Below are 17,503 nucleotides of genomic sequence, written 5' to 3'. Positions count from 1 at the left end.
TTATGAACAGTATGAACAGTATGGACAGGTATGTACAGAAGAGCAGTGGTATTGAGTAAGAGCAGGGGAGGGGAGTAATAGTGCAATAGTGCAATTGTCCGGGTGGGTGTTGCAGGGGTAGTAGGTTGTCAGGTAGGTGTAGTGTTCGAGTTCAGCAGGGTGACAGCCGCAGGGAAGAAGCTGCCTCTGAACCTACTGGTTCGGGTGCGGAGAGACCTGTAGCGCCTCCCGGAGGGGAGTGGGGTGAAAAGTCTATGGTTGGGGTGAGAGATGTCCTTGACGATGCTGCGTGCCTTACGCAAGCATCGTTTGCCCTGGACAGCCTCGATGGAGGGGAGTGAGGAACCGGTGATGCGTTGGGCAGTTTTCACCACCCTCTGCAGTGCTTTCCAGTCCGATGCCGAGCAGTTGCCATACCATACTGTGACACAGTTGGTAAGGATACTCTCGATGGTGCAGCGGTAGAAGTTCACCAGGATCTGAGGAGATAGATGGACCTTCTTTAGTCTCCTCAGGAAGAAGAGACGCTGGTGAGCCTTCTTTATCAGGGTGGAGGTGTTGAGGGTCCAGGAGAGGTCCTCAGAGATGTGGACACCCAGAAACTTGAAGCTGGTGACTCGCTCCACCTCAGTCCCGTTGATGAGGATGGGGGTGTGTGCGCCAGCTTTAGACTTCCTGAAGTCCACAATGAGTTCTTTGGTCTTCTTGGTGTTGAGAGCCAGGTTATTGTCGTTGCACCACACTGTTAGGTGCTGGACCTCCTCCCTGTAGGCCGACTCATCGTTGTTGCTGATGAGACTGATCACCGTTGTGTCGTCTGCAAACTTAACAATGGTGTTTGAGCCATGTACAGGTGTGCAGTCGTAGGTGAAGAGGGAGTAAAGGAGGGGGCTCAGCACACAGCCTTGTGGAACGCCGGTGTTCAGGGTGAGGGTTGAGGAGGTGTGGTTGTGAAGCCTAACAGACTGCGGCCTGTTGGTCAGGAAGTCTAGAATCCAGTTGCAGAGGGAGGGGTTGATGCCCAGTTGCCTGAGTTTGGAGATCAGTTTGGAGGGGATGATGGTGTTGAATGCTGAGCTGAAGTCAATAAACAGCATTCTCACATAAGAGTTAGTCTTGTCGAGGTGGGACAGGGCGGAGTGAAGTGCCGTTGAAATGGCATCCTCTGTACTCCTGTTCTGCCGGTAGGCGAATTGAAAGGGGTCCAGTGTGGGTGGTAGGCAGGTCTTGAGTTGAGCTAAGACCAGCCTCTCGAAGCACTTCATGATGATGGGCGTGAGTGCCACTGGTCGGAAGTCATTTAAGCTCGTTGCAGTGGAGTGTTTTGGCACCGGCACGATGGAGGTGGTTTTGAAGCACGCGGGGACAGCTGCTTGGGCTAGGGACAGGTTGAATATGTCAGTCCAAACCTTAGTCAGCTGCACAGCGCAGGCCCTGAGGACGCGTCCGGGGATCCCATCAGGACCAGCAGCCTTGCGTGCGTTAGTCCTGCTCAGTGCCGCACACACGTCGGTGGGAGATAGAGTGAGGGGCTGGTGATCCGCAGGGAGCACAGCCTTGATGGCCACCTCCTTGTTGTCCCTGTCAAAGCGGCCGTAGAAGTGGTTCAGCTCATCAGGGAGGGAGGCGTCAACGGAGAGGGGTGAGGTGTTAGTTGGTTTGTAGTCAGTGATGGCCTGGATGCCCTGCCACATGCGTCGGGGGTCAGAGTTGTTTCTGAAGTGATCCTCTATCCTCAGCTTGTGGTTGTGCTTGGCCTTTTTGATGCCCCTCTGCAGATTAGCCCTGGATGAGCTATAGGCCCGAGCATCCCCTGATCTGAAGGCAATGTCGCGTGCCTTCAGCAGGAGTCGGACCTCACTGTTCATCCATGGCTTCTGATTAGGGAAAGTGGTGATCCGCTTGAGTGTGGTGACACTGCTGATATTGGAATTGATGTAGTCCAAAACAGATGAGGCATATGAATTAATGTCCGTGTGGGAGTCATGGGTGGCCTGAGTGGCAAACACACCCCAGTCAGTGTTTCCAAAACGCTGCTGGAGCGCTGAGTCAGCTCCCTCTGGCCAGACCTTGACTGTCCTCACTGTAGGTTTCACTCGTTTGATGAGTGCTGAGTACTTGGGCAGTAGGAACAATGAGAGGTGGTCTGATTGACCTAGGTGGGGTAGGGGAACGGCTTTGTACGCATCAGCCATGCTGGTGTATACTTGGTCCAATGTCCTGTCTCCTCTGGTGGGGCATGAGACATTTCGGTGGAATTTGGGCAGTACAGTCTTTAAGTTGGAGTGATTGAAGTCACCCGCGACAATGAAGGCTGCCTCGGGATGCAGAGTCTGTTGTTTGCTAATGGAGTCTGTTGTGAGACCAGCTGAAGACCTTTCACAACCTTTCACAAGCCTTGACGGCTGCCAGTGTTTGGTAGGAAGTCCTGCCCCCCTTTCAGGTAATAAATACCTGTCTTTCCGCATCTGGGTGACAAGATTGAGTCACTGGGCCAGCAGTGCCAGCACTGATGGGCTCATGCTCCATCCGAAACCTAAAACAGAGCAGTGAGAGAGGTGAAGAATGAGGTATGTGGTAATTCAGGCCTCTTCCAGCATCACAACGGTATCCTGGTTGTCGGATATCGCCTGGTGGTCTCCCAGGAGATGTGCCTGGTATGCTTGTAGCATGATGACTGTATTCAGAGCTCTGGCAGCATGTCCCAAGTGACCATAGCCCATCTAGCCCATCCTTAGCATGTTAGCGGCTACATAGCGGTAACTTCCTTGGAATAGAAGTTTCGGTAACAGCCTGGTAACAATTTATCCCACTTGCAATGAAGATAAGGGCTTGAGATTAGTTAAACAGAGTATGCTGCAGAGTATGCTGCTGCTCAATTCAATGTCTGACACCTGTCCAAGTAGATCTAGTTCATGTGCGGAAGGATCAAAGCTTGTTCCCAGGTTCCAACCCCAAACTGTTTTATGAAGTGTTTCAAGCCAAGCCGTTTACAGTATAGCTGCCTGAGTACACACCACACTTAATTATCATTCCATGCATACACATCCGATCAAGAAATGTTCCTTTTGATGCAAGTTGGAAATGTAATTTGAACATATATGCTGAAAAATGTATGTACTCATTGCAATGTAAGTTGCTTTGGATAAAATCGTCAGCTAAATGGCCTATAAAATAAAGGTGTAGTCTACAAGATAAGCCTGGTTTACTTGGTTATCATACAATTCATTCAAAAGGGACAGCTGTGGATTTCTCGACGTGTTGGCCTATATGATGAGTCGACTTAACAAATATATATATATTGAAAGAATATGAGTATGTGGGAAATACATTGGTTGCTTGCTACAGGTCACAACTCCGTTCATAACAGCTGTTTTGTGTTTTCCCAGAAGAGTTTGAGCTGAAGCCTACTGTATGCTTATCAGAAACCTTATATCATATTTATAATCACTGCATTTCTAACAGCAGAGATGTGTGAGTGCATTGCAAGAATGAAGATTTCAGATGATCACAGATCACGGGTGTCAGAGTCCTAATGAACCTACATTTATTGTGTGCAAAACAAGGCCATTATACATTCAGCTACATATTGAATAATAGTCACTACAAATTAAAATATCACATAGCCTAACATAACAAAGCATGTTGCTCAATATTGGCATGGATGTGGAAATGTTATTGACATATTGATGTAATCTAGAAACACAGCATGTGCGCTCGTGATTTCCTGGCACGCTTGATTTCGGCACGATCGTAAACCTTGAATGCCTGGCTCTAATTTGTTGCAGAAGCTAGGGGAACATATCCCTTCGCCATTACTGTACCTGAATTGGTACATTGCAAGCAAGATTAAACTGCAGGTGATCCAATTACACCTGAGTTAGACCCTGACATATTTTCATTGCCACTGGGTTCAGTCTTAAACTATCCAGGCAGCACTGCCCTGGTAATAAACCAAGGAAGTTATGGTAACACACCCTTATCATATCCTCTTATAATGATTTTCCTTTTTCTTTGTCAGTGAACTTGTGAACAGTCCATCTGCAACCAATAACATAACGGTATTAAAGTCAAGTATTACTGTATACAAAAATGGTTTTACACAAACATGTCTTAATACAGTTTCACACAGTCTTGAGAGTTACCTGGTTGGAAGATAGACACTTCAAAAAGAAAATAACTTCAGTACAACATCAGACTTACTGCAGTAGGTAGAATTGAGAAGTTGGTACTATGGTACTATTGAGGCGCAATAGCAGAAGGTTCTGAGATACATACCTTTTAAAATGCTGGCGAGTGTTATCACTGCCTATCTGAGCTTATCCGAGTTATAAGGCTTTGGTCCTTTTTGAACATACCATGTACACCTCTGAGTCGATGACATATTCAGTCTAAACATAGCTTTGGTTGTTCACCAACTTTTGCTGAAAGGGTGTGGGAAAGGAGCAAATGGTGACACCTCACACCACCCATGTTCTATACATAATGTTCCTATAGGCCTATCGACAGTACTGTGTCAAGTCATATTATTAGTCAAGTTGCATGATGTTTTTGTATTCAATGGTATAGCATGATTATAAAAAATAAACACTTAATGTAAAACATTGTTATTGCTACATTGTTATTGCTAAGTACTGTATAACTGAACAATATTTGGTGAGACTGGGGCAAGAGGCCATGGTACTGTATAAGCCATATCATGTCATTGTCAGTGCTTACAGTATATTTCAATAGCTAGGGCTGCAATGTTACCTCTGCTTGCAGTTGATAAATGCTGTTGCTGGTCAAGGGGGCAGTGCATGCCTAAAGGCAAAATTACCTATGTCAGAAAAAATAGCCCATTGGTCCAATTGCTTCAATTGGTCTTGTGGCGGTATAAAGTAAGCTATAGGACAGAGGATTCAAGTGTTAATCATCCAAAGGCAACACCTACATACAAAAGCCCTGCAAAGGAACTTCATACGACATTCATAAGTAATGCATGATGTAATCATAAGCATAACATAAAAAAATATAAGTATTGGAAAGAGGAAGCATTTTGTCTTCTTCTTTTAGCTCTATACTCCAACAGTGTGGATTGTAAATCAAACAAGGTGAGGTTAAAGTAGATGAGATTAAAGTTGAGATAATCAGCTTTAATTAAATGTTTTTTTCACCATTTAGAAATTACAACCCCTTTTATACATAGTCCCCTATTTCAGGGGACTAGTAGTATTGGAAAATTGGCTTGACAGGTGTTTCTGGTTAGTCAGGTTAGGTGTGTTCCGTCACATCATTTGTGCAGCCATAAGAGAACTGTCAATGTCTAGTACTGATTCTAGCCTTTACTTTTTCCTTTGGAGTCTGCTACTGGTGTCTGTCAACATGAAGACCAAATAATTGTCAATGCAAGTCAAGGACACCAATATTGAGCTGAGAAATCTAAAATAAACTATCATAAACATAGCCAAAACCTTAGGCTTGCCAACATCTACAGTTTGGACATTCATCCAAAAGAAGAGAAACACTGGTGAGCTCAGCAATCGCAAATGGCCTGGTAGGCTTCTACAGTGGATGACCGAAGAATGCTCACCATAATTAAGAAAACCCCCAAAGCGATATGTCCCACAGATCAGGAACACTCTCCAGGAGGTAGGCATGAATGTGTCAGAGACTACCATCCGCAGAACTACAGAAGCTACACTGCAAGGTGCAAACCACTAGTTAGCAATAGAAAACAGATAGCCAGGTTACAGTTTGCTGAAAAGTACCTAAAAGAGCCTGCAGGGTTCTGGAGAAAAAAAAAGTCTTGTGATGAGACAAGGATTAACATGTTCCAGAAGGATGGCAAAAAGTGTGAAGTGTGGAGAAAAAAAGGAACTGGCCAAAATCCCTGGCATACCACCTCATCAGTGAAATATGATGGAGGGGGTGTTATGGCTTTGGTATGTATGGCTTCCACTGGAACTGGCTCACTTGTCTTCATTGATGATGTAACTGCTGACGGCAGCAGCAGGATGAATTCTGAAGTGTACAGAAACATCTCGTCTGCTGAAGTACGGGCAAAGGCAAATGCATTGGACGGCACTTCATCATACAGCAACACAATGACCCCAAACTTACTACCATAACAACTAGGGAGTTTTTCAGGGCCAAAAAGTGGAAAGTTCTAGAGCCAAGTCAATCTCCAGATTTAAATCCAATGGAGCATGTATTTCATTTGCTGAAGAGGGAAGTTAAGGCAAAAAGACCTCAAAACAAACAACTGAAGATGGCTGCAGTACAGGCCTGGCAGAGTATCACCAGAGAACATACCTAGCATCTGGTGGGGTCAGTGGGTCGCAGACTTCAGGCAGTTATTGCATGCAAAGGAAAAAAGCTGAGAATCTCTACTTTGACCCCATAGTAATTGTTTGATTTCAAATCCAAACTGTTGGAGTATAGACCTAAAAGAACACAAAATGCTTCCTCATTTCAATACATACAGTATGGAGAGCACTGTATGTTGGTGAATGTTTCTGCAGTGTTTATGAAAGTACATTGCTTATAAAGGTATTGTAAGCTCTTATGAGGGACTCTCACACAACAGCATTACACATAACAGTGACTTCAAGCTCTGTCTCCCATATTACCAAAAACCCAGCCCACCTAAAGTGCCATGATCATACCACCGCCACCACAACCAATAAGTTCAGTATGAGAAGCAACACCACCAATCCAAAGGCGCTCCCAGTTTGTGGAGCGGAGCTCTCCTTGTACTCCTTCTCTCGGCCCTCTTCCTCCTCTCTCCCTTCTTCCTCCCCTCCTTTCCCCACATCCACCTCTCCCCCCTCCTCTGTCTTTTCCTCCACTTCCACCTTGTTCAGACTATCACACTTCTCCCCGGCGTACCCCTCGTAGCAGTGGCAGCGAAACCTTTCGGCCAAGAGCTGGAGCTCGTGTTGCGAGTGCCACCCGGTGACCACAAAGTCGCTGTCGCCCAAGGGCTGGATGTGGTAGCTATCCCCGCTCAGGTGGAAGTAGTGCTGGGCACGGGGGTCCCTGCGGACGCAGCGGCCGTTGGTCTGGCACAGGAAGTCGCTGCAGACCTCGGCAGCGTGCGTCACGTTGGTGATGTACTGGCCCAGGCGATGGCTGAGGAAGGATTTCACCTTGGTGCAGTTGTGCTGGGGATGGGAGATGGAGAGAATGGGGAGTCAGCCAGGCGTCACATCATAGGGGTGCTAAATTTGTTGGGCACTATAATAAACCAGGGTACTTACATAAGAACATACAGCTTTTGAAATTTAAAGTTTCATTGCTAGTCTATCAGATAATCTGATACCCCCAATTGGCAACACATAATTCAAACCCCAGAATTAGCATTACAAAAACAAAGAGTATGGCACATTGTTGTATGACATACTGTATGAGTTCTGTCTTGAAGAAAGACAAAACTAAAAACTGAGCATAATATGAACCTTTGAACTAATCTGCCGTTATTCCAAAGCCTAAGGCCTGTCGATACATGATACACAACAATATACTATAATTGTGACATTTTACATGACTCATTCTTGAAATGCAGTCAGTGCTAATATTATCCACAATTAGAGTAAGCCTCTAGGTTATCATTTGTCTTCATTTTGTCTTAACATTTTGTTGACGATTGTCAACTACGGTAACTATGGTCTGCCCCATCTACAGAATGTAAAGATAAATAGATAGATTGACTTTGTTTACACAATACATACATAACAGCTTTACTGTATATACAACACATTACAAACACAGATACAGTTTACATGATAAATACAAAGTACAATGTTCAATCAGTGCTCATTTAAAAGTCTTATTGATGTTGGCACAAAGCTGTTAAGGGCTCTTTTGGTCGTGAGAGGACCTATGCCTACGTCCAGATGGTAATAGCTCATACTCGCTGCTAAGAGGGTGTGTCTGGTCCAGCAACATCTCCTCACCCTTCTTATACAGAGCTGTTCTCTGAACGGCACATTCCTACAATAAGACTTCCGGTTTCGTTTTCGTGACTTCAAAATAAAAGCGCAAAGTAATAGATCACTGTAAAGTGATGGGATTACAATATTTAATAGAAATATAATAATATTTCATGAATTAAGGAAATATTACGTAACAGAAAGTATGTACAATTTCAAAAAAGTTATTTTGATCATTATAATGTACATATTTGTGCAGTTACATGTAATGTTACATATGGCACATACGTATAATGGACTGTACACAAATAATATTCCAAAGCTAAATATGACTTTTACTACCAATCTACTCAATAACACTTGAGTTTCAACCATGAGGGTTGTCATACAAAGTATTATTGGTCCTTTACTGTCCATTGTGTGTTCCCTGTGCAATCTAGACAACACACTTTTAACTGACAAACTCACCTGATCTGCATTCTAGAAGTGTTGCCAAGTCGAGTGGTACTAGAGCTGAATTGAAATGATTTACAAATATTTCAGTATAGTCCATTGTATGTGCCCTATGAAGTTCATCTAAAGCACTTTGAACTTTTGCCCCAGTAAAGAGCCAGTAACATTTGCTAAGACATCGTTTTAGACTCAAACTCACCTGATCTGCATTCTGGAACTGTTGCACAGTAGACTGGTACCAGAGATTAATTGAAATGATGAAAAATATTTCTGTACAGTCCAGTTTATAGAAATATAATAGGCATAAATAAATAAAATTACATGTAATTGCTCCAATATGTAAATTGTAAAGATCAAAATTACTTTTTCAAAATTGTACATACTTTCTGTTGGGTAATTTGTCATTATTGCAGCAAAAATAAGAGAAAATATTGTGATCCCATCACTTGCCATTGACCTCTTAACTAGCGCTTTTATTTTGAAGGTGCGAAAACGGCGAAAAGCGAAATTAAGCTTATTGGAGTTCAGAGAACACAGATGACGCTGTCCATGGTTGTAAAAACAGCGCATGTCTATGCATCGGCAAATCGAATTAACCTATATTTTATACATTGTTTCCTAAAAGGCGAAGCGGAATGTCATCAAGGTTAGATGGCACGTATATATTGCCTTTTTTCCCCCCACAAACTATCCATATGGAGATGTGACTCACTCTGGAGGAGGTGAGGTTGAGGTCTCCCCAGATCACAAAACCAGCAGCACCCAGAGCAGCACTTTCCCCAATGGTGTGGATCAAGTCTTTCTGTAACCAAAACATAAGCAGATACAACAATTGGAAGTGATACATACAGTATGAACAAAATATTAGTGATCGGGGCAAGATTAAGGGCAACAAGCAATTGTAATACATGTAATACTCCAATCATAATAGTTGGAATGTGGCCACCATTTAATTCAAAACACCTTGCTTTTATCTATTTGGAAATCTATCATCATTTTAACTCCTTGCTTCTAAATTGCCAAATAATCTGCATTTCGAGGATGTCTTTTGCCACATTGCTTTGCTCTTGCAAGATTTATTGAGGGTTAACTGTTCTCTGCATCCACAAGGTGGTGCTGATGATATCTTGCAGAAAGGTTGGATTGCCCAGACACAGCTGATGCTTTACAGTACAGTAGGGTTTGTGAATGCCAGACCTGGGTTCAAAAAGTATTTCAATTACTTCGCTGTGCATGACTGAGTTTGCCTGACACAATGGAACCAATGGAATAGTCCCATAAGTGCACCCCCCGCCCATCTGGCACTCCATGCAGGTGCAAGCAAACGCTCAAGGTATTAGAAAGTATTTCCAATACTTTTCGAACCAGGTCTAGTGCTTTATTTCAAGAGCACGATTGCCAACCCACTAGGCATGTCTACAAAGTTTCTAATTTGGAAGCAACATTGTTCTAGTATGGGCCAGTAACGTGAACCTTTCCATTAGTGAATTACAAATCACATTTGTTCATGTTTGGACATTGGCATGTTAATACAATATTGTTACTAGTGTACAGAGTTAATACAACTTAATGTAAAGTGTGACCATTAGTTGATTAGTTCAATGACATGTGTTAGTACTGAACTAGAGACCTTGTAGCTCTCTAGGACAAGAGTTGATGACTGATTCAAGCCTTTTCTGAGCAGTTTTCAGGCCAGTGCTGTTGTGGTCTTACCGTGGTGAGGAAGGCCATGGCCTCGTCCCTGTAGCCCAGTCTTAGATACACATACGTGGGCAACTCATACTCCAGCGAGGTAAGGGAGCCTATCCTAAGAGACTCCAGCACCCTGTACTGGGAGAAGTGGAGGTTGCTTACACTGTTCATCTGGCTCTTCCTAATCGCTACTGAGGGGAACAGTGCTGTACTGCTATTCCACAACCAGAGCAAGTCGTCATTGCGTAGGGTCTCCAGCAGAGGGCAGGAGCCTGTGTAGTTGTGCTCGTGCAGGTTGTAATTGTGGCAGTCTGGATAGAGGTAGAAGCCCCAGAGTCCATTGGGGCGAAGGCGTGTCCCTAGCTCTATCGTCCTCTGCATAAACGCCTGGGCGCTCTTCTCGAATCGGCGGCGTGCAAGCTCCTCGACTTGCGCCGCCGTCACGTTCACATACGCCCGCAAGATCAGCTCCCGCGACTTGCGTCGGTAGATATCCTTCTTGTGCCAGTTGCGGCTCCACTGGGGGCGCCAGTACTCCCAGTCGATGACGGCCAGGCCACGGAAGTCCTCAGAGGGGAGGTAGTGGCCAATGTCCTGGTAGGCCTTGAAGAGGTGGTCCTCCAGGCTGCAGTTCTGCGGCAGGCCACCATTGATGGGGGCGCCCTGCTCTGTATAGAAGGGGTAGCGGCCTAGCCGGTTGGCGTAGAAGATGGTGACATTCTGGCCTGTGCGGACAGCCCGGGGGCTGCCACTGATGTGGAAGAGGCGGTCAAGGTTGGTGTTGACTTTGTACTTGATGGCGCACATGTCCAGCGGGACGTTCCACGCGGCAACGAAGGGTTTGCGGCCCACCAGGGGCAGCTTAGCGGGCTTCTGACCGAAGGCGGCGTGGAAGAGGAGCAGGAGCCAGGAGCAGGTGAGGGCGCAGGCCACGGGGACGGCGTTGTGAGGGGTTGCACCACTGCCGATGGGCACCGCAGGCATCCTGGGGCTCGGGTCAATTGAAGGAGAGGTCAATCATCCTGGAGAGTTACAGAGAGAGAGAGAGAGAGAGAGAGAGAGAGTGAGTGTGAGAGAGGCAGAGTATATACAATACTAGATTAGAAAGGGGATAGTGTATGTCAGAAATCCTGCAAGCTTGTAGAATAGGGCTCCGGGCAGCTGAGAGGAAATGGAGAAAAACTAGCCTCCCTGATGACCTAGACCCTTATCTCTCTCTCCTCCTCAACTACACCTTATCTGCATCAGCTGCTAAAGCTTCTTACTACCATTCCAAAATTCAATCCTCTGCCTCTGACCCAAGGAAACTGTTCTCCACATTTTCTTCACTCCTCAACTCACCTCCTCCCCCTCCCTGTCTGCCGTTGACTTTGTCACTTACTTTGAAAAGAAGGTTGATGTCAGTTCTTTCCCTCTACCTCTCACCAACACTGCTACCTCTCCTCCCAAACCCACTGTGCTACACCCGGTCTCTGGTTTATCAGATTTTTCCCCCCTCTCCCTGATGATGTTCTAAAACTGGTCACATCCAAGCGGGCAAGCACCTGCCCCCTCGATCCTATCCCCTCTCCCTCTTCTCAAGAAACCAACTCTTGACCCGTCTGCTGTCCATAACTACAGACCGGTATCCCTTCTCTCCTTCTTATCTAACACCCTTGAACGTGCTGTCTCTAACCAACTGTCTTTATACCTCCTTCAAAACAATCGCACCAATCCGGCTTTAAGGCTGGGCACTCTACTGAGACTGCTCTCCTTGCTGTCACGGAGGCCCTCCACTCTGCTCGAGGTTCCTCCCTCTCCTCTGTTCTCATTCTTCTGGACCTGTCCGCTGTATTCCACAGAGTAAACCACCCGGTCCTTCTCTCCACCCTCTCAGAATTCTCTGGCTCTGACATCTCTGACAAACTGCACTATCCTGGTTTGCATCCTACCTGGCCGATCGCTCTTAACAGGTGACATGTCGCTGTCCTCTCCATGAGCCCTCACCACTGGGGTCTCCCAGGGCTCTGTCCTAGGGCCCTTACTGTTCTCCCTCTATACCAAATCTCTTGGCTCTGTAATTTCCTCACATGGTTTCTCCTACCACAGCTACGCAGATGACACTCAACTCTTTCTGTCTTTCCCCCCTTCTGACTCGCAGGTGGCAACACGTGTCTCTGTGTGTCTTGCAGACATTTCTGCTTGGATGTCAGCCCACCACCTCAAGCTCAACCTTAACAAGACTGAGCCTCTTCCTCCCAGGGAAAGCCTGCCCTCTCCAAGACTTCTCTATCAGGATCACCCCAAGGTTCTTGGCTGTATGGGAGGAGGTCACAGTAGAGTTCTCTGATGGACAGGCCTTTACGTCTCATAAATCTGAGACACCACGATGGTCCACCTCTAAAATCCTCAAACTTCATTGCGGTGGCGATTGTTTTGGCTTTCAAAATGACTACCGTAATCAGAATGATGGGAAGTTTGAGCGCGCACGATTTAATCTAAACAGTTACATTGTTTCACCTTAACCCGTTCGGCAATTTCATTGGTCTAATGAAAGCTTCATGCCGCCAAAAAACTGAGCACCGTCACATAATGTGTTTTTTGCTCAGTTTTTTGGCGGCATGAAGCTTGTGAAAGCGGGAAAAATCCATAAATTAGCCGCGTCATTGTTTAAGCCGCGAGGTTCAAAGCGTGGGAAAAAAGTAGCGGCTTATAGTCCGGAAATTACGGTAGCAGGCATAATAATAATAATAATAATAATAATAATAATAATAATAATAATAATAATAATAATAATAATAATAATATGTGAAAGTAAAATAATTCAAGCCCACTAATAATAATAATAATAATAATAATAATAATAATAATAATAATAATAATAATAATAATAATAGGTGAAAGTAAAATAAGTCATTGGAATATCAAGTGTTGGACTTTCTGATGCTGGTGAGTTGATGAGTGAGTGAATAAGGAAGCCAAAGAGTTGGACTGTTTCTATTTGCTTGAATTCCCAGCAAAATGTGCAGCAGCAACATAAAAGAAATACAGACACAGACATTTCAAGTGTTGAAGCCATGAATAGATCAGAGTCTTGGCTTGTTGCCATGATGCCTTCAGGTCAGAGATCATAGACAGGATCTCAGTTGACACCCAGGGATGTGACCAAAACCAAGACTGATCATACCCTGTCGACATCTAGCCATACTTTAACCAGAAGGATGCCCATAAAGCCATAATCATAGACTCCTTTGCCAGATGCTTCTGCCTACAGCTTTTTCACTACAGACGGCATGTTTCTATGCTTCTTCCAAGGTACCCTTGTAAACATTTGTACTTGCTTCCAATGAGCATTGCTACGAATAGACGTTGACTTAACTGAAGTCTTGGGTCTCAAGGGTCTCTGAGTCTGGGTCTCAAGCCAGGAATAAGATGAAAGGACAGTATATCTCATATATGACTCCAACATGTAAATCTTCCATTACTGTAACATCAATGTTTTTTCATCTAGAAAAATAGTTACAACGTCATCAAAGTCCCCCATTCCTTTTTTATTTCATGCACTTTTACGTCTGTTGCCTTGCCATCAATATTTTATGGTTTTATTTACTTCTTCTGAATTGACTGAAGTATTGTTTTGTAAAATCAAAGACAGCCTGGGCTACAGTTATTCTGCAGTACATAGACTGCATGGTAAGGACAACTTTCCTTTTCAGCTGATGAGGGATACCACTTCCTCAAACCTTCTCTAAATGATGTCTGAAACCTTGCTGGGGAATCAATGCAGACTCCTGATTCTGTCTCCAAGAAGACTGGGGGTTAAGATGGGGGAGGAAGGGAGGGATGAGGGAGGAAGGGAGGGGGGTGGGGGTATGCTTCCAGACACACAGACTCTCCTAGAGAGAGTAGGCACACCACACTTATGGAACCAATCACCAGTAACCATAGAGATAATAACAATATACGTTGACTTTAGTCCCAGAATCAGAAAGTTGAACAGGGTTTCTGATGTGTGTGTGTGTGTGTGTGTGTGTGTGTGTGTGTGTGTGTGTGTATGTGTGTGTGTAATTTATGGAAAATGGAGAAGGGGGGTGAAAGACAACAGAGGAATCCCTCTGTGGTTATGTTATTGAGTGGAAAATGCCTTGCTAAAAGCTGGAAGCCCCTTTTTTTCTAAGGCTTTGGCGTCTAGTGTATGACAAAGAGGGGAGAGATGAACCACATCCTGTGCAATCAGTCTCTTGCTTTTCATTGAGACGCCTGGATAGAGTTAACTGTATATTCCATGTAGGTTCATGGTGGAGTTTTCTGTACTGTTTAAGCATACTGTAATACTTCCATATTATATCAATGGGTACAGTATAATTAAAATGCTGTAGTGGCATACCTCATTTGACAAACACAGTGTAAACAGCTTTGAAATGTATTAACAGAGGATAGTTAATATTTCATTGATTTAATTCAATACTTCTGTGCCCATATGACTTGCATCATAAAAATGCTTTTGCCAAGGGGAGGTAACCACAGATTGTGTATACTGGAGCGAGTGTGTAAGTTTGGCGGACTGTTGAATTGAATTATTTATCTTTTGTGCCCTGAGCCTACAACCCTAGCTGGCAGCAATTAAGATAAGAGTTTGTTGATATCTGTGGTTTTTATGGAACAATTCTGACCAACATCAAACATTTCTGAAATGTATCTGTTTTAGTCAGTTACAACAATTTCAAGATTGAACCATGGAACATATCAGATGTGTTCAAAACCACAGACATACTGTATAGGTGTCCTATCTTCATAGCATTCTGTAAATCCATTCTCTTTTTCCGATGTCCAATAACATTCTACAGATAACTGTTGAAAAAACTGAATGTGAACCACCAGAATCCAAAGAAATCTCGATATCAACAATACATTACATCTGTGTCCTGTTTACACTATACTTTTCCCACAGTAAAAACACTACAATTATAACTTCAAGCCAGACATAAGGTCATTGTCTGTGTGCTGTTCAGGGAGGAAAGTGTGTGTGTGTGTGGGGGGGGGTGTCTAACCAATGCTATTGTAAGTGGTGCACTCACAACAATGAGAATACTGTACAGAGGACAACTCAATCAGAGCAACTGGGACGAACATCACATTAGACTACTGAGAACCCTGAATCCCTCTCTGTCCCATTGTTTTCAATCTAACTTTTCATGTTAGAACATGCAAATCATCATTCTTGGACTACTATTACCAGGCATACCCACAGCCAGTGAGAGAACAGAATTGACAAATCCTGAGCGAATTTTGTTTTTGTTGGAGGTGGATCGCTCCCTCTCAGATGGCAGAAACAGCTGGATGACCTCAGAGAAAGTGTGTTGACTGTACTTTTTGGTGATTTGATGCGCTGACCACAGCAATTTAGTTTTCCCCGACAGAGACAAAATAATGAAAGGGAGAGAAAAGAGAAGGCAGGGTCAGATAGATAGACACGGAAGAGAGAGAGAGCGAGAGAGAAAGAGAGAGAGAGAGATCATCTCTAATACTGCTTTTGTAAAGATGTTTTTAAATTGTCTCTAGAATAGTTTTGATACTGTAATTGCAAATACATTTCTGCAGTGTCAGTCTCTGCATAATCATACAAATATACCATGCTTTGATTCCTATTCTGAGAGAGAGATTTTAAGTGATACTGAAAAAGAGTGAGCATGAAAGAGAGAGAGAGAAAGACAGAGGATGACATACAGGAACACAGAGATTAACACTGTGTCTTAGAGTTGTGCCAGTACCTTTACCCCACGGTGAACTGTTCTCATCAGGAAGCAGCCCAAACACTGTCAACACAAGCTGTCAGTGCCACATTGGGCCCTATCTCTCTGCTTGTGTGGGGGCGGAAATCGTATTACTGCCACTAATATCCCAAAGAAGCGCTTTAGCCATGATCCTAAATCCTGTCTGGTATTTAGCCTACCTAACTCTCGCTTCAGAGGCCATTGTTGATTCTCAAAGGTTTTCAATCCACAGTAAGACGTCTTGTTACATGGTTAATTAACTACTGTATGTGGAGGGCAAATGCGAAAGCAAATCTGCACCCCTAAACAGAATGGATGTTTTCTAGGGAGTTGTAATGCACTTTAATTCAGTGGTTAAACATGCTTGTCATGCCAACATCGCTCCCACCCCTAACCTCCCCCTTTGATCTTTGAAATGTCTCTTAGACTTTATGTTCAGCATAATGTAGGAACATACTGTGCACAAAGTCATGTTAAAACATAAAAAGCTGTTGTAGTGAACCAGAACTGTCAAGGCACCACTGACGTGTTGGGTGTTGGAGAGTCCGAGTGAACATTCCATGCCTGACACCCCCTACACAAAACTTTTCCCGTGTTACAATGCAACGGCATCCCTTCCTGCTGTTAGTGGCCGGTTTAAAAATACCCGCGTTATCTAAGAATGTTGTGAGTGACTCCCTGTCACAACTGTTCCACTGCTGCACAACAATGACTGCTTTACGTTTGAGACCTGATGAGCTTTCCTGATAAACGCTTAGTTCATAAGGTATGTAGGGTTATGTCATGTTGGAATTGGACGAATCAGATTGATCGCTCACCTGTAGCTCCGGCACGGCGACCAACACACCAGCCAATCCCGGGGACGGGGGTGGGGGGTGGGGGGAGGAGATACAAGGGGCATGCCCCTGTCCTTCTGTTCCACGCTCCAGCATTCCTTGACTCTGTCTGAAATACAATCCACCCACCACCCACTTATATACTGTGAAGAGAAGGAGAGAGAGAAAGAGAGAGAGAGAGAGAGAGAGAGAGAGAGAGAGTTTCCTGTGAGGGAGGAGAAACCACCACCAAGCTGGAGCTAACACCACAACACAGCGATTAGAGTAGGGAGGGAGAAGGGAGGGTATAACCTTAAATCCCATTGACTGAGTTGAACGTGTAAGTTTGATCCTCTCTGGACTGAGTGGCGGAGCAGTAACGTCTTACACTCATCCACATCAATCAGTATTAGCCAGGGCAATGTAGGGAATGTGTGTGTGTGTGTGTGTGTGTGTGTGTGTGTGTGTGTGTGTGTGTGTGTGTGTGTGTGTGTGTGGTCTTCTTGGCCTTCATGTGAGTAAGTTTGCTGTCATGAACAGTACACAGCCATGTTGTGTATGGTGTGGGACGCCTTACATATCAAGCCATACATGAACAGTGAAAAGAACATTTTATAAGCCATATTGCATGCAGACAATGTGTTTCTTTTACTGTGTTACTGTCCTGATTGAATGATATTGCATTCCACAAACTGATTTAACTTGGCTTGCATTGAGATTCCAATGGCTAACCACACTCATTTACTCATGAGAAAACAGCCGTTCCAAACAAAATCGGCCAAAGACCATTCCCTGTAAATCCTTTAAATATAACATGTATGTCAATGTACACATGGACTGTGGCCTATGTCTCTTCAAAATATGCAGTGGAGCTATT

The 17,503-nt window shown here is 44.3% G+C and overlaps 1 protein-coding gene across 1 annotated transcript; it reads right to left on the bottom strand.

Moving 5' to 3' along the window:
- Positions 1 to 6,641: 6,641 nt before the first annotated feature.
- On the bottom strand, positions 6,642 to 16,681 carry LOC310802279 (hyaluronidase-4-like; the record flags this gene model as incomplete). The annotated part of the gene is made up of 4 exons (XM_083666569.1): positions 16,630 to 16,681; positions 10,080 to 11,080; positions 9,079 to 9,168; positions 6,642 to 7,145 (listed from the first exon to the last, which is right to left on the bottom strand). The coding sequence occupies exons 2-4, from the start codon at positions 11,040 to 11,042 to the stop codon at positions 6,642 to 6,644; spliced, it is 1,557 nt and encodes a 518-aa protein (XP_083522695.1). The 5' UTR covers positions 11,043 to 11,080; positions 16,630 to 16,681.
- Between the last annotated feature and the right edge of the window lie 822 nt (positions 16,682 to 17,503).

The sequence above is a fragment of the Argentina silus genome, assembly GCF_951799395.1.
Source record: "Argentina silus genome assembly, chromosome: 3".
Lineage (NCBI taxonomy): Eukaryota > Metazoa > Chordata > Actinopteri > Argentiniformes > Argentinidae > Argentina > Argentina silus.
This window is presented reverse-complemented; position numbering and strand designations above follow the sequence as displayed.